The sequence below is a fragment of the Lytechinus variegatus genome, chromosome 12 (genome assembly GCF_018143015.1).
Source record: "Lytechinus variegatus isolate NC3 chromosome 12, Lvar_3.0, whole genome shotgun sequence".
Taxonomy (NCBI): Eukaryota; Metazoa; Echinodermata; class Echinoidea; order Temnopleuroida; family Toxopneustidae; genus Lytechinus; species Lytechinus variegatus.
This window is the reverse complement of record NC_054751.1, coordinates 1,332,126-1,351,172: the sequence shown is the minus strand read 5'-3', so window position 1 is coordinate 1,351,172 and position 19,047 is coordinate 1,332,126. Positions and strand designations below refer to the sequence as shown.

The following is a 19,047-nucleotide window of genomic DNA, read 5'->3' as shown; positions in this document are numbered from 1 at the left end:
TGAAAAAGGCACCGTAATTTTATAGCCTAACGACAGGCTCCCTAACATCATTCGATCGTGGCATTTACAATCTATCTCTCAATCAAATGTATTCACCTTGACACGAGTGATATCCCCACACTAAATCTACAATACAGGCTCAGTTCAGGGAAACATATTTTAACTAAGTTAGAGTGAATTCACTTCCAAAATTACCGATTTAATCCACATTTATTCTGAAGTCAGGAGAATCAACCATGATCCGGGCTGCGTTGAAAGCATTGCACAATAACACTCAGAGCCAATTTGAGAATCACCGATTGCATTAATGATCATCGCGTATTATATGCTGGTACACATGTGCTCCAAACGCAACTCCTCAAATTGACAGTATAAAAATAATAAAAATCAATCGATAATTTCAGTACAACTTCTGCGGCGATCCGTGCAACGATCTCCAAACGAAGAAAGGTAAGTTTCCTATGACTTCGTGAAATGAAGTAAACGCTCAATTACGGCGGTCACAACTATGACAAAAACATATGTTCGCTGCTGCTCACGTCTATGTGAAATTAATACATTGAGCAGCGAATTATCAAGCACAGTGAATGATGCATGCTACATGTACACTCACTTGCGTTGCGCCATGCCTGCCGGGCTAGGGCCCCCGCACTGCAGACGGATCTGCTGCCGCGCAGCTCGCGGTCGCAGGCTTTCTTTCTTAATTTAAAGCGCTGCTAAGTTTAAGCTGAATAAACCTTTTAATTGCGCCAATTATTGTGGATAAATGCTTCTAACTTTCCAGGTAAGCTTTACACTTGTGACTTTAGGCTAGACCCCTTTTTTTTCATGTTTACACGTAGATTTGGGTGCGTGCATGTCGACATGTCGGAAACATTGAAAATCTGTCGTATGTCGACATCAATGTCGATATAAGGCCTATCGACAACAGCACTAAGTAGTAGTAGTAGTAGTAGTAGTAGTAGTAGAATGATTTGAAGCCAAGAGCAATATACTTTCCCCTTTAACAGAAACAATGGTATCAAAAGTAGGGTTTGCTATATAGAAAAAAAAATGAATTAAAGTCTGATGGAAGCTACAATAGCTAAAAAAAAAAAAGAATTCTTGGTATAAAAAGATTTTTTTTTAATCAGTACTGATCTTCTTTATTTGAATAAAAAGATTCTTGATGATTGCAATTAGCTAAAGTTAAAATATGATATTTAAAGACTATAATACTTGGGTTTTACAAGCATCTGAATGATTTTAGACTGGAGTTCTAGGTAATTCAGTCCAATTTTGTTAACCTGCTGCAAAAAAAATTTACTGTTTCCGTAATCTTAACAACCATGGAGACCTTGATTTTGACTGACTGAAGAGTGATAGCTACCATTGAATGGCAAAACTGAACATGATCTTAAGTTCTCATGCAACAAGACACATGGAAAATATGGGTTGTCTCATTTAGTGCAAGAACATCATAAAATTATATGTACATCATAAAAAGCATTTTAGAAGAACCCTCTGATAGATCAAGAGGTGTTCTGTAAATTGGATCAAACTTTACTTGTTCCCCTTTTATGCTCGATACTTTCTCATGTCCATCTGAAAAGAATCAAAGCTGTAGATCCCTTGGTTGCATCCTGAGCTATACATGTATGTTATTGTATTTTAATATGTATTTAAAGGATGGTGAATACTAATCGGGACTCTAAACCCTATCTCGTTTTCTTAGCAGCCAAAAAAATGCATCTTGACAACATTTATCATTCTTTAACATCATTATACATACATCCATAATAAACAACAACAGAAAGTTAACGTTCATTTAAGTAAATGGAGGTGCTGTGGCTCAGTGGATAAGTCTCCGGACTGTGAACCACAAGGTCCGGGGTTCAAATCCCATCACAGCAGTAGCGTCCTTTGGCAAGGCGTTTATCTACATTTGCCACTCTCAACCCAGGTGTAGTAAATGGGTACCCGGTAGGAAGGAATTCCTTGAATGCTTGATGCGCCTGATCAGGGTAGCCATGCTAAAGCCGGGGTAATAGTATGCAGCGCTTAGAAACATTTGTATTAAGCGCTATATAAAAAATTGCATATTATTATCAAATGTACTTTATACAAACAAAACGAAAATAAATCTGGAAATACAGGTATCAATGACATATTAGGTTTCAAATAGTCATATGATACTAGAAATCAAAATAAGCAAGAAAAACAACAATAACAGATTTTAAATAATAACAATGGATCATTACTTACAACAAGCAGTTGCGCTGCTAGGTCAGGACTCAAACCGTTGCTTGAGATATGATTACGACAACAAAGAGGCTATATGTTTGCAAGCACCTATGTTCTTCTGTTGTGAGTACAAGCACGAAAGTGAGAACAAAAACCTGGAACCGATCGACCACCTTGGAGGCTTGGAGGAACCAATATCACACACCACACATAACTCACACTCGTCCCTATAGGGGAACACAATACCCCAAATTAACAGAGAAATACCAAAAACATTGAACCTGATATGGAAAACATGAATAATGTATGCGATGACTAATCAGGGAAATATATAAGAAATGAAGTTGACGAGGGGGGCATTTTGGCAGCCCTGTAGGTATAGCTTACCCTGTCGGACTCCTGTCCGTGTGCATGCGATCGCCTCATATCTGCCGACTTACGAAATGAAATCTTGTCGTACCAGGCCATTCAAAGCAGCCGGCCCCTGCACCCGGCAGGGCCAAGGGAGGAAAAAAAATCCACCGGATGCACGTACACACACCGGCTAATGAATAGAAAGAGAGAAGCCCTATCGTGTAGAATAAAAAAGAACAGGTTTTCCCCCTCTTTCTTCCCTCCGCCTCCTCGACCTGTCAGTTACGTGGAGAGGTACTCACGGCTGGGTTTGGACAGGAGTCTGGCGCCATAATTCGGGCATTCCAAGTACCGGTGGAGATGTGCGGTGGGTGTTTGGCATAGACTCCACAGCAAGACACTTGATTATAATGTACGTAAATACATGCACACAAACAACACATACACACAGAGTGTGTTACTATCTACTGAAGATCAAAAACAGTCATATGTTTGTAAGGTGGTTGGGAGATGGATCAAAAGAGAGAGAGAGAAAGGGGGTGGATTGAGTGACTCATTCGTCTCCATTCCATCCTCATTCCGTGTCCTCATCATCTATGCCCGGATGGAGGCACGTGGCGATGCCCGTAGTGGTGGTGGTGGTGGTGGAGCATTGAAGCCCCGCCCACTCATGCAAATACCCCTCACACTTTCCCATGCACTCAAGCTGCACTAATGAAATTGTGAATGAGAGCTGGACACACAAATACACACTCATCATCTCCCACCCACCCACACACACAGTGCAGCGTGTGTGGAGGTCAGTGAGATTTCAATGCAATGTGCAGTAGGAGGAAAGCTGTTTAATCGTATGCAGGGAGTAACTGTATATCTATCTGTCTGTGAATCTTGAGATATGGTGTAAAAAGAAAACTACTGTCTACTGGATAAGGTAATAAAGGAAATGCTAAGTGTGCTTTTATTTTTGATACAGGGTGAACTTCACTCATAACGAACAACAAAATCCAACGTCCTTTATTAAATCAGTATACATGAGCTATATGTATCTACTCGACTTCAGGCAATTAGATCTATAGGTCATTCATGAAATATATTCAAAAGAACATAACATGAACTAATTAATTTATAAGCACACAGAATAGGAGAGAAAACGGGAGGATTGGGAGAGGAGGTCGAGGTAGGAAGATAGGGGTAAAGGGGGTGGAGAAGGGGGAGACAGAGACAATGGAAGGCTACAGAGAGGGAGAGGAGATGAATAGATAAAGGAAAAGGGATAGAAGGAGAGAGGGGGGAACAAAACAGACAGTCTAGAAAATGAAAATTTTCCTTTCAGGTAAGAGCTAAGAGGAAACATAACATGATCAGTGTGGACAAATCGCCATTATCCGACTATTTTATTCAGGTGGTGGTAATATCGCAGGTGTAGTCAAGTATACCAGCAGACGAACAAAGACCATATGACTAAGATGGAATTGGCTGTATCAATGCAATGTTGCTTTCTATGCTTTCTTTGGTTGCACTAGGTTCAAGCCAGGTTAACCTCCAGCTAAATACTGTCGACGAAGCACAAGTCAAACCTTTTAGATTTTCGTTTTTGTCACTTTCACTTTATTTCCACCGTGTTGCATGCATTGGAAGAGGGAAGGACTGTTCCAATAGGTTCAGGCAAAATAGGATGAAATTGCTTTCATTTTTAATGATCTACCTCTTCCACAGCACTGATGAGTCATCTGACCAATCTATCATTCGTTATATCGCGAGTGATGGGGGAACTCCACATCATGCATGGAATTCGTTATTTCTGCAATGGGAGGGGAACTCCACATTGGGCCAATAATTCATTCTTGATTCGTGATAGGAACCTCAACATCGTGCACGGAATCCATGAGTATGACCTTGAGGGGGGGTCTACGGCAAATAAGAATACATAATTGCATTCATGGAAAGAAAAGGAAACTCAAAATCATGGCAACTTTGAATTTATTACCGCAACCATGACAACAAACTCAACATCATTGAACAGAAGCTGTCTTTTATGAGCGAGAATGGTATAGAACTTCACGTACATATCACTGAAATTTACCTAATTTCCAATAACGGGAAACCCCATATATCGTATAAAACATGCTTCATCAGTGCCGTCACCAAGGGAAACTACCTCATCAGGAATTAAGATGCATCATCTCAAGGGGGCTGGGTTGATTATTGGTAGAGGAATGTAGGGTTGATGTGGAGGGGGGGAGTCTACTCTTCAATATGCACAGAAATCATGACTGATTCTGTATGAATAATGACTCCCAAGATGGGCACATACTTCATTTGAGTAATGAGGCATCATTAAACAACATGATTATTCTTATATGAGATATGATACTTCTTATCAACAACAGTACACTTTCATTACAAATTAAATCAACTTTTATTTACCTCTTTGCCTATGTTGACATAACCCCCCCTGCAAAAATATCAATGAATGAATAAATAAATAAATAAATAAACAAATAGTACTGGTAACAATAAAAACATAAAAATAGAAATAAAAAAATAAAATGAACCTTAGTCAAACAAAAAAATACATGAGTGAGCATAATTTTAATTAATACACATGTTATTCATATATGAAATAAAATAGCAATGAATAGAAAAACTGTTTTAGCAGGTAAATCTGCAGCAGAGAAAGAAAATAACCAACTCATATAAACCTTGTATTCAATTATTTTATTCTCAAAAAGTGAAAGTCTATGGATCCCCACCATACACAGTGTATTGTTTTATTTTGAATTTATTTATTTTCTACACCTTCATTGAATTATAATATACAACATGTCATTCCATAACATCAATCTTTTGAGATATATGCCTACTATTTTTTTTTCTATCTATGACCTTCAAAGGTTAAAGTCAATAGGTAATAAGTTTAAAAGTTAATGATGAAATTGAATCAGGTAAATTAATGATTGTTGAAGTTTAGGAAAGCATAAAACTGTAGATGGGGCATGAAATTATATATTCAGCAATTCCGGGGCACCGCAGACAAGAGGAAAAATAAAGACGACTTTAAAGGGTCGTAAATAAGAATATCCTGCGTACCATCCGGCTGGAGAGAAGCCAATGCATTTAGTCTGACTATTCCGAGAGATTCTCTGTGGACTTCACACATGATATCACTAAATATGTCAACACATATATTCACCCAGACTTCAATTATATCACTCCTGTCTGCTTTTAATCCCACACTATGGGATTAATATAGAAAAGGAGGTTTCTAATTCTACACTCTTAAATAATTGGTCAAAGTAAACAATCAATATATATTGATTGATTAAAAAATATTCGACCAATAAAAATGGTAAATATCAACCAATATCTTGGAAGATTCTTACCAATAAATTGGTTGATTTTGAGCATTTTGTCAGTAAGACACATATTCAATTCACCAACAGATCACTTTGACCAATCCTCTTTGACCAATGTTTACTTTGAATTTTGACCAATCTTCTCTGACCAATGGTTACTTTGACCAATCCTTAAAAATGTAATCTATTGCAAAACAAATACTGATATTAGATTTATTAATCTTCAATTTGGAACATTTACTTCGTAATTCTATTTATTGTTTCTTAAGCAGAATAGATTATTTTTTTTTAATTCTTCTTTTAATTTCTTCATTGTAAAAACAGTCAAATGATTTTTTATAAGGGGTATGAAAATATTCATAACTCTTTTCATTAGAAAGCATTACCCTGAAATAAACCAATAAAGTTATATGGCATGAAAATTGCTTTATGGTAGAACTTATTTCAAGAAGCACTATCATCTTGTAAATAAAATCTATCAGGAGCAGATCTCACATGTATATAGCCGATCAAATAAGATTGAATAAAGATAGTTATAAGTGACAAGTGATGTGATTTCCTGCAGGTCATAGAAAAGTTGAGAAATTGACATCTCCCCAAGTTTATCATGATCCAAGTTTTTTATCATTATTATTTCTGGTATTTCTTGACTATAAGAAGATCAAATTCATGACAATGTATTAATTTTTCACAACTCTTGTGATCATACCAATATATTTACAATGAAGGAATTGGAGCGGTGTGGCAATAAGTGCCGAGGAAGAAATAACCTGAAAAGACAAAAGACAAAAGAGTCAATCACTGGCATATAGAATTTTACAACAACATGGTAAATAAACAGATTAGAACATTCAATGAATTCTTATTGAGTAATTATCTCACTCACTGAAGAAGCCCCCCACCAACACAAAAAATACAAAACGAAAAATCCAAACATATCTTGAAACAATTTCCAATGTCTTAGTAGTTCATACCTTGAAGACCAAAAGCAAATTATATGCCTCAAAGTCAATCAATTAATCAATCAATCAATAATAATCAATCCAAGAAAAAAGGAGTTATTGATTTGCAATCAATTTAAAATGATAAAATGGGATAGACAATTACTAGATTATCCATGGTAACAACTGAGGGATGGCGCGTAAATCAATTATGACGTAGAGATTAGCAAATTGAGCAAGTGGCACTCCCACGTTAAAACAGGTTCATAAATGCATCATTGAAATAGACAATTCTTTACTTTTCTCAGCAGAGCAGCAAGATCTCAAATTCAAGGGATTAGACAATGAAACTGGTTATAAAAGGAAACACTGAGCGAAAACAGGATAAGAAAGTTAATTAGAAGAAATCAGGGATGCAAGGATAATTGGAACCTGGCTCAATTTGCCCTCATTCCAAACCCCACATGAGTCATGTATGCCACCTATTATCATGTTAATTGTCCAGGTCACGGCGGCCAGCAATATGAGAGGCTTTGTTGCATGACCCCTTCCCCTCCATGAGATACTCCTCCCCCTTCCCCTCTCTCGCTCTCATCTCCTCCTTCTCTATCATTCTCTCCACTAGCTCCTTTCCCTTTCCTGCTCTCTACATCTTTCTTTATCTCTCTCTGATTGTCTTTCTTTGTTTCTGTTTGTCTCTTCTTTGTCACTCTCTCTTCCTGTATGCCTCTGTCTGTCTGTCTCTCTGTCTGTCTGTCTGTCTGTCTCCCCTCGATGTCTGTCTGTTTCTCTCTCGCACTTATCTACACCAATGCATCTCACTGTTCATCATTCTTTTTGCCACTTTTACCCATATACATGCTATTGGTTAATATTCTTTTTACCCCATACTATTTATCACCAATGACAAAGCTCCATTCTATTTCTTGAAAGCCTATGACATGTGTTGCATAGACTGACGAATATCTTGAAATCTTACATAGGAATATTCATGAAGATAGTCATGAAAACAACCAAGATATTAGCAAAAGTGATTCTCTGTTCCTACACTCTTAAAATAGTTGGGCAAAAATGCCCAACTTTTAACCAATGCTCGGCAACACACTGTCCACACAACTATTGGTTAAAATCTGCCAAAATTGGGTAATAAAAACTAACAACTGGGTAATAAATTTGCTCGATTGGACAATAATTGTGTAATATATCAAAAGATTGATTATGGTTTTAAAAACTATTCTGTAGTCTGTATAATTATGTTCTGAACGAGATCACGCATGTTCAATGTATCAAAAGCATCAATTAAAAGTACATGAAATATTCATTAAAAAATCTTTACCATACCGACATTTCCCTCCATTTTTTTCTTCACATTTTCAAATGTTAAAGTTCAAGTCCACCTCAGAAAAATGTTGACTTGAATCAATAGAGAAAAATCAGACAAGCATATGCTGAAAATTTCATCAAAATCGGATGTAAAATAAGAAAGTTATGACATTTTAAAGTTTCGCTTATTTTTCACATGATAGTTATATGTAAAATTTAGTCACATGCAAATGAGAGAATCGATGATGTCCCTCACTCACTATTTCTTTTTTTTTATTGTTTGAATTATACAATATTTCATTTTTTACAGATTTGAAATAAAGACCAACTTGACTGAAACTTGTTAAACAATGGTAAATTCCACATGTTCAGGGTGAAATAAAAGTTTGTTTGACAGGACAATGAGGAGAAAATTAGAATATTTCATATTTCATGTAATAAAATACAAAAGAAATAGTGAGTGATGTCATCAGTTCCCTCATTTGCATACCGACCAGGATGTGAATATAACTATTTTGTGAAATTAAGCAAAACTTAAAAATGTCATAACTTTCTTATTTTACATCCGATTTTGATGAAATTTTCAGTGTTGTGCTTGTTGAATTTTTCTCTTTTTATTCCAATCCACTTTTTGTTGGGGTGGACTTGTCCTTTAATGTTGCTCACTATTTCCATATGTCCAGCTGCTGCTACTCAGACAACCCATCATATCCCAAGCTACCTAGAAACAAAGTGCACATGAACATCCGTTGAGATAACTCAATTCTTTCTGCATTTCCCCAGACAAATTTGACATAATTTACTTACGATGGCAAACTAGCCCGATGGTGTCGACATAACCATTTCCAACGTAAGATCATTGGGTGAAAATCGCATCATCATTGGGAAGATAAACGGGCAGTATGATGCAGGATTGTAGCACTTGGACTCAAGCTGTGCAATGATCGATCGCAGAGCTGAGATTTGCAATTGATTCTATTGAGCTCTCTGTGTGTGTAATCAACTATACAAATGATGAGTGATCAATCAATGTAGTTTGTGATAAAGGGCCTAGATTATGTTACTATCTTAGAAAGATCTCTTGTCTCAAAGTGTAATCTGCAACAATGTGAATAGAATTAAAGCATGAAAAAGTATCACAGAGCAACTGCAACTTGCTACTTCAGGTAAATCAATAGAAAGGACTTGATTTGATTTGACATGATTAGAATTCATCTTTGTAAACTCTTTTCAATTCTTTATTACTCAATTTTCATTTTATTTTAGTAGAATTTCAGTGTATCATTGTACATTACATCTGATGCTTTTCAAGTTTAGTATAGAACCTTTTAAAAAAATACATGATATTCACTGATTATATTTTCTTTTTGCTTTTTGTTTGCCTAATATGTGCTTTTTAATCATTGAAGAAATAAATAAAAACAAATTCTTAATTTGTTGAAAATTTGTTTTAGCTCCAAAGCATAATATCAGACGACTAATTATAATGAAAATTGAAATATCAGTTTATCTTTGAATACACAGAATAATGAACATGTTATCTTGTTATCTTGTCACTGCTTGTCCTTATCTTGTAAAACTTTGGTGAAGGTTCAATAGTGTAAACTATACTGAAATAGTGACCAACACTTCAGAAAGATTTAACCAAGCTTAATGAAAGAAAAAATGTTCTCTTCTTCAGTTCCAACTTCTCAACTTTTGAATGTGCCATATTTGTAATAAGTTTGTGAATGATGTGTGCACATATTCCTGGCTTAGTGAACATATTTTGCCCGAATGAGAGGGGGAAGGGGGATTCAGTTTGCCTAGAAGGAGTAACGTTTTTTCATGCTAGCTTTAAGGTTAGTTCAAGCACAACAGTTCGCTTTCCTGCAGCCGCAGCAACATAATGATTCAATTAGGAAGACTATTCTAATATTTCCCATCAGTGGAAGTTGTTCAGAAATGACCACAGCCCAAGAGGGCTTTTCACAAAAGCCTTTTGTCAATGAACTTCACTGGCACGTGTCATAAGCTACTGAAATCCTTGCATCCGATTGGCTGAGAGTGGTCTTTAATTGAAAATCAATGACAAATCTCTTTCCATGAAAGGCTCCCCTGTCCCGTGATTAAGATCATCCTGGCTGTGAGGCCCCTGGATGCTTCTGGTCGGATATCCCCTGGTGAAGTGATTGGCACTTTATTGCTACCTGCCACGGCAGAAGACACTCTACGCTTAAACAAATATTAATTTTGCGTGCTCCTCATATGAAACCAGTATCGAGAAACGATCAATGGTTTATAGTCGAGTTGCTGACAAAGGTGTGCGTTTATAATCAAAGGGATGAATCAGCTTTTTAGAGTGTAGAACAGCTTGAATCTGATGGAATGCCCCTCTTTTCATCATACAACATGAAGTTATGAAAAAAATCATCCAAGGCACTTTCAACATCCTGATATGTCTGAGATATACCATATATCTGTTCCTAGTGTAGGCCCTACTATCAACATACCTAGACTATTTAGATGGAATGTAAGTCATGAACTATCTAAAGCGATGGGAAATACTAATCATTCTTTGCACAACACACCTGAGAGCACCTAGTGGGTGAACTGCATGGGTGGCCCAGCGCAATGGCAAGATACCCCTTTGCAAACATGTGATGGGACAAAAGTGTTGAGACACAATTGGCATGACTTCCATATTCCTATCTATAACAAAGGATGTACAACATTCTTCTCTTATTAAGATAAAGTTTGTTAAAATTGCCTTCATGCATTAATATTGGAAACTATCACTTTCAAAGCAATTCTCATCATTTTGAAAAGAACTCTATCATCAGAAGGGGATTTGAGGGCCATATTTAAGTTCTTTGATTTTACACTGACAAAATACAAGGGGAGTGTTTCATGATGAAGCATCTTGTCAGTGGTTTTCACAGATTTATGTTCTGAGCTAATCAGACGCAAGGATTTCTATGGGTTATAACAATAATCAGTGAAAATCGCTGAACATTTGTTCCATGAAATGCGCCCTGTCTATATTGCCGGCTGAGAACTAGAAGGGCACAATATCATGTCAAAGATATTCTGTTGAGCAGCCAAAGGGCAATATTACCATAAAATTTGTACAGCAAAAGTGCCCTTCTGGTTCTGAACGGAACATCTTTCAGCTGCAGTAACGCCCTTCTGGCTCTCAACTGACGATATGGTCTTGTAAGTAAGTGTGAAAGCATACAATTTCCAAGATAAATTGGCATCACTGGCATGACGCAATGAAAGTACACACTCCAGAGGCACATTACGAGGCGTGGCCTAAGACTGATTGACAGGTGGTATGGAATGATACTATCATGATAAGATGTAGACATATCTCAGGAAACAGCCTTCCATCATACTCCCAACACGAAGGACCTTAAAGCCAAAATTAAGTTTTCACATTTTTAAATTAAGTTTGAAATTTACACAATGTGGAAAGATGGCATGAAATCTGATAAACGGCCAAATTCAAATATATAAGAATCAATCAATGAGAAATATTTCACTTTATTTACTGCCATTATCTTTGTATTTTCTATGTAATCAAATGTATTTCTTGTATTATGTCATTATTTTGTTATCTTGTGAAGTATGAAAATAAATTCAATTCAATTCAAATGATAAAACAGTCACTATACATTTGCAAGATTTAAATAATGAATGGTACACTCTAAATTCCAAGGATTTAAAATAAATCCAGATCGGCTGTGAATAGTGACAGGCCAAATATAAGATTTAGATTTAAACCTTGTTGATTTAAATATAAATCTAAAAGAATTGAATTTAAATATTTTGAGATTTAAAAGTTAATCATTAAGATTTAAAATTAATTCAAAATCCGGCTGGTCACTTTTCACATCCGATCTGGATTTATTTTAAATCCTTGGAATTTAGAGTGTAGACCAATATCATTCAAATTGTAAACTTCTCCAAGTTAACCTGGCAATCATTCAGTTCTTAAATCAAATGTCATCCTTCTTAAAATTGTCTTACTAAGCCAAAAAACTTGGACTAAATTTTCCCATTGTCTTCATAACATTATGTAATCTTTCCGCTTATCATTGCTAAAAAGGAATCATTGATATCTAAATAAGCAAATTAACTGATTGAATTTCAAAACTAGGACAAATGACTCACAGAACTGAGACATATAGGTTTTCTATTACACTACTCATCCCCAAATAGGGATTAATATTACAATTCAATTCAACTTTTTTAGTATTGATTATTCATATTCATATGTAACTAATTTAATTCATATTTCTATTATCAGTTTGGGGGTGTAACATAAAAATATACAAAAAATAATTACTATTGGTCAAGACTTTTTGAGCATGGCTTGGCATGTATCTTTTACATTACACATTCCTGTTGTGAAGAATAAAATATTCCTGAAGATGGTTTAAACAGCGCACGACCAGTAACAATTGCTGTCTGACCAGTAGCTTTTCATAAACAGCCAGATTTACTGGTCCAACATGACCAGTAAAAAAAATTATCAAACTGATATAAATGATATTTTCTTCTCTTTCGAAAATTAGAAAAATGGCTCTCACGAATTACGTTGTGTGTGCGTGTGTACTGTTTGTTTGTTTTGGGAGGGGTAACAATCAACAATGAAAGACAGCAAAATATTAACTTATTTTTTAAATGTTTTTTGTTATTTTGGGGGACCAGCAAATTTTAGGTTTGGACCAATAAAAAATGTTAGTGTGGAGCCCTGGTTTATATAACAGTTGAAAATTTGAAACTAGTGATGATTCTCACCTGTTTTATTAGTTAGCTTGTATAAAAACCAGAATATCCATCTAGTTTGTAAATTATGGTAATAGTAATGGGGTTTTGAAAATTCATTCGCAGCCAGAGGTTGAATTGTAGAATCTTTTACAAAAAAGTAGAACATATATATTATAATAATCAAATGCATAATTACACAATGCTTGAAATATCCAAATATTATACTTTTTTCCAGAATGAAAACTTATTTAAATGTGGAATGTGCATCATGCATTGTTAGAACAATTATAGACAGTTGGTTGGGGCTAACCTTGATTAGCATCTTGCTATTCTGTTAGCTCCAAATTACCAAATGTTTTTGTTAATATGTGATGTACTACTTCATGCAATTGTAACTGAGAGTGAGATTTGGTAATAAATTCAATATTCATTTCAAGCGCATAAATCATTCAATGAGAAATGAAGCCACAGTCACACAAAATGAAACCGACTCCAAGCTAACTGATAGTATGGTAGTGGTTTGTATTACCAAACACTTGTCAAGAATTCAGTCATATCAAACACAATATTTTCCTAAAATTCATCAAACTTTAACCATATATACACAAGTACCTACAAAATACAATAATTTTATAATTTTGCTAAAGTTGTTTTCCTTTTTAAAGATATCAGCTTCTAATCGCACCCCTGTTCACATGTGAAATATTTTGGTCAATTGAAAATGGTATCGTATTACGTAACGTGTGCTTTCCGTGGGAAAAGTTGGGGAAAAAAAAACAAAATCACTGATGAGCTATTTTTATGATATTTTACTACTCTGAGAATTTAAAGACTTTGAAAATGTGTTTTTTATCATTTTTCATCATCTTTCTATTTAAGTTCCCTTTGCAAAGTTTCGAGCGTATGAAATTTAGTTTCTGACATGTACGATAGGCGCGTTCAGTAATACAAGGCCAGTCGGTAATACAATCGCTCACTATATATCATTGAAAACAATATAAGAGCTTTGATCGGGTCTGGAGTCAGTTTCTCGATGTGACTGGGGCAGGAGTGTGAACTCCCGGATTTAATGAGGTCATAGCAAAGTTATCCTCGTCCTTAAATGTGGTGAGCTGATATTTTCTCTTCTAATTAATTACAGGTAGCGCAGAATGCTGTGTCAGAATGGTCCCATGGTGCCATTCAATTAGGGGAGGAATGTGCTTACTAATATCACCTTCCTCAGGTTATCACAATTAATATTTCCATATAATGATAAAGAAAAATACATGAAGGAATATATAATAGACCATCATATCACACAATTTGAAAAATTGTAGAATCAGATTGTGAAATGGCAAACAGTATGTAAAATAGGGTTTTCTTAAAAAGTCCACAAAGAATGTCTTTTTTTGTAGAGAGTATAGCAAAATAAGACACATTTTCTCTTGGAAATTTCCAGGAGAGAAATGGATAATTAAAACTGATTTTTTTTTACATTATTATTATATTGTTTTAATTTGATACAGATGGCCTGAGCACAATTTTCTCATCACTATATGGACCTGTAGTTCATAAGATTAACATTTTTTTAAAATGCTTCTTGTATGTGCAATTGTGGTTTCAACTAAACATCCTGGATAATATACGTTTCAAGATAAAAAGAAGGTAAACTGAAGTAACAAAGCCCCCATGAATAAAAAAAACTGATGAAAAGCAATTGCATCAACTGTCTGGGTTAAGTTTATACTGGCACTAACATATTTCTAATAAGGTGTTTTGTTGATACCAAATTACAATTACTGATGCTCTTTATAACTTACATTGTCTATTTTTTAGATGAGTAACAAAATGAATCCCCTACTGGCCCTATAAACTTTTTTTTAATATTTGAATATGTAGCTTTTAATAAAAGTCTCTAAAACCTAGTTTGAATGAAAAAAATGATAAAATAAAAATGCAAAATCACCCTTAGTTTCGCATCGCATATATACATCACAATATGTAGACCAAACCATGTCACATCTATAGGGCTATTAGAAATGCTGGATCATGACGTCAGAGAATGTAGGAATGGGATCATGATAAAAAAGGGATTAAGATTATCCAACCAACCATAGAGCTGTAAATGTTGCATTAATATCCGTTGGTGACATTGAAGCCACCATGACCGGCATATTAGAAGATACACCTGTCGCTACTGTCATGATAAGCACCTGCTATAAAGGAGGGGCGAGGTTGACACCCCCTTCCCCACCTCCTTCCTCTGTCACCCTAGGCTTGTAAGGACAACATAACATTAAGGGTGTTCACACCAGTGCAGATTGCGATATTAAATCACTTTTCCAGAAATCCGAGCACCCCTTATCCAGAAAGGATAGCACAACATCAAGGGTGTTCAGACTAAAGCAGGTTGTGATATAAAACTAAAAGTACTTTCAAAGAATTCTGAGCTCTCAAGGCACATGGAGGCAGCATAACATTAGTGGTGTTCACAAGAAAGCAAATTGTGATATTAACCCTAAACCCATTAAGGATGTTCAAAGTGTGATATTCAAGCACCTTTTGTTATCTGGCAGAAATATAACTCAACAATGGGGGATGAGAAAGCCAAGTGAAATCCTACAAGTTGCTGCAAAGACAATAGACACACCTATTTCTGTGATACATAGACAGAATGAACAGGGGCCTGTTGCAGAAAGAGTTGCAATCAATCGCAACTCTAACTTGATTTTCAACCAATCAACAACGTGCATTTGGGACTTGCGATTGATTTTTTGACTCGCGTTTAAACGCAACTCTTTCTGCAACGGACCCCAGGACTATTAAATCATAATATATTTTGATGAGCTTTCTTGGCTGCTGTAACATCCAGATGCAACCAATTGTATAATCAATCCCCATCGCAACTTACCACATACAGTAATTTACAATCAATTGTTAATAGTATTGCATCTTTTCTGTTACAGGGCCTAGTCTGCAAACACAGACTCGTATCTGAAACTTTAACCGAACCAATAACAGGTCTAGAGTAAAGACTAGATGCAAGAGGCTCTGTCTGTGTCAGCCACAGTACACAGTGAATCTAGTCTCACTACTTCAGACTCTACATTATGCACTATGCCAATTGTGAAAACCATGGGTTTGTGCCTGCAGACTATACAGAGCCCTGGACCCCGTTGTACAAAGAGCTACGATTGATCCGATCAATTGTTACTCTATGGAAATCCATCAGTGTCATAATTTTTTCTTCAGGAAATTTGCAAAGTGTCCTTTTTAATCAAAGGAGAACACCCCAAATTGTCAAGAAATCAATGAATTTATGGATATGGATTCATATCTAGAATTTTTTTTTAACAAACATGCATTTCATATGTTGACTTTGCTGGCTTTCCATAGTTGCGATTGATTGGATCAATTGTAACTCTTTGTACAACGGGGCCCAGGTTTCATAAATTCAATGCTCATATTATTGTAAGGGTAACAAGTAAAAAATTACTATCTAATATTTGCTAAATTAATAAGTTAGAAAACTCTCACCTCTCATCAGAGCTCTTACATTGTAATTAGCCAAATGTTTTTGCTCTGAACTAGTGCTCAATCTCAACTTGCAACATTTTACCTAATCCTGTCTTCATGTACCTTACACATAATTCAAATTTTCCATCACAGATATTTGACACGCTTTGAAGAGACATTGTATATTTAATTTTAAAGCTTCTATCATCTAATCTATATTTCATTACACCTCTACAGGGAATTTCTTACAATTTTGCTTCAAGCATCAAAAGTATAGCTTCTATACTCCATTGAAAACAGTCGCTCCTACTTTGACTTAATTCAAGAAAAGTTATCACAAAATTACAGGTCATCCCTCGGGATGGTTAACTCCAAGACGAGGAGTTCCCTTCTCGGAGCAAAGCGAAAGTACTTCTCAAACTAAACTTCCTTTCTTCCTCAAATTATTTTCACTTCCAAAGCTCACTTTCTTGCTTAGTAAATTATAAGCAGATTAAATAAAGCGAGAAAGACAACATGAAAGGGTGAAAAAACATTTAAATGTATACTGCATACTTTAGTTTGTGAGCAAAAGAAGAGAAAATACACAACAGCCTTAAACATCTAGTAGTCAAAATGTCTACTGTGACAAAATTTGAACAAAATTTTAGTTTTAATATTAATTCACTTTCTGAAGATAAATAGTCATTTACAATTGGCTGTATCAGCAATTTTAATTTACATTTTAACTATTACAATTTCATTAATTCTATTTAAATAAAAAAAGAAGACTAACAGTTTCAATTCATCTGTTCAAGGCCCTTGTTAAAGGTCAAGTCCACCCCAGAAAATGTTGATTTGAATAAAATAAGGAAAATCAAACTAGCATAACCCTGAAGATTTCATCAAAATCGGATGTAAAGTAAGAAAGCTATGGAATTTTAAAGTTTTGCTTATTCACTTTCTGAAGATAAATAGTCATTTACAATTGGCTGTATCAGCAATTTTAATTTACATTTTAACTATTACAATTTCATTAATTCTACTTAAATAAAAAAGAAGACTAACAGTTTCAATTCATCTGTTCAAGGCCCTTGTTAAAGGTCAAGTCCACCCCAGAAAATGTTGATTTGAATAAAATAAGGAAAATCAAACTACCATAACCCTGAAGATTTCATCAAAATCGGATGTAAAGTAAGAAAGTTATGGAATTTTAAAGTTTTGCTTATTTTTCACAAAACTGTGATATGCACAATTAGGTGAGTCAGTTGATGATATCCATCACTCACTATTTCTTTTGTTTTTATTGTTTGAATTATACAATTTTTCATTTTTTACAGATTTGACAATAATGACCAACTTGACTGAACCATACAGTATAAAACAATGGTATCTACACATGTTCAGGGAGGAATTAATCATTGTTTCACTTGACAATGAGGAGAAGATTAGAATATTTCATATAATAAAATACAAAAGAAATAGTGAGTGGATGATGTCATCAGTCTCATTTGCATACCGACCAGGATGTGAAACTGTATTGTAACATTAGGCAAAACTTTAAAACATCATAACTTTCTTATTTTACATCCGATTTTGATGAAATTTTCAGTGTTATGCTTATTGGATTTTTCTCTTTTTATTCAAATCAACTTTTTGTTGGGGTGGACTTGTCCTTTAAAGTTAGCTGAGACTTCAAGCTACAGCTTAAATTACAGATAGGCGGTATATTAGGATACAGGCAAAATGATTAGTCTAGCAATGACACTACTCAGATGGATCAGAGGAACCATTAAGTGATTTGTTTCCTTCCTTGTTGAGAAGTGCTAACTGATTGAATTGATTATGGTTAGCTGATATTTGTTCAAGATTAGTGAAGTAACAATTAGTAATCATATTCATGTCATTATACATGGAAGAAGGGTCTCCATATCAGAGGCAGATTAAGGTGTGTGAGTACGGTAATACCACCATGAAATTATGAAAATTATTTGAAATTTTAAGAATGTCTGTTGCAATGAAACTACCAAATCTATAGACAAAAATGACTTTTCAATAGAAGGTTGTAAAATGAGTTATGCAGAGCTACCAAGTCTCATGCATTCTGAGTGAGACTCAAGCATTTTGGACTCTTGTTCATCCCCTCAAAACTCTGTCTCACGCAACTATCACAGCCTATCCCCATATACATTGTACACAATGTCTGTGATCTCACTCAGATTCACAGAAAATCTCACGCATAGCTGGCCTTTGAACTTGGCATCTCTGGTTATGGATGTCATGCTGTATTATGAAATTGTTGAAATAACAATATGATCATCAACCCACAATAAATAAATTAATTTGAACAATGCACATTCACTTGACAAAGGTCGACACAGGTTATTTCAACTGCTGCAAACAATGTCAAAACGTTTTAAAAGATATCATTATTAATTCCATTTCGTATTTATGCAAAAATAATTGATACAAATTAGAAATAAATGAAATAAGACTGACCAGAACTAAACATAATGAGGCCAAGAACACGGAGAGTCAATTTATAATGGGGACAAAGAGTCAATTGTCCCCGAACCATAGCAAAAGCTCTCTTTTAAGTAAACCATCTTTCTTTAAAC

The 19,047-nt window shown here is 35.1% G+C and overlaps 1 protein-coding gene across 1 annotated transcript in view; it reads right to left on the bottom strand.

Moving 5' to 3' along the window:
* The window catches only part of LOC121424729 (shootin-1-like), a 43,612-nt gene extending 40,796 nt beyond the window's left edge, over window positions 1-2,816 (bottom strand). Inside the window, exon 1 of the mRNA XM_041620482.1 lies at window positions 2,611-2,816. Within this exon, the coding sequence (XP_041476416.1) occupies window positions 2,611-2,691 (81 nt within the window). The 5' untranslated portion in view covers window positions 2,692-2,816. The remainder of the gene's footprint in view (window positions 1-2,610) is intronic.
* Window positions 2,817-19,047: the final 16,231 nt, after the last annotated feature.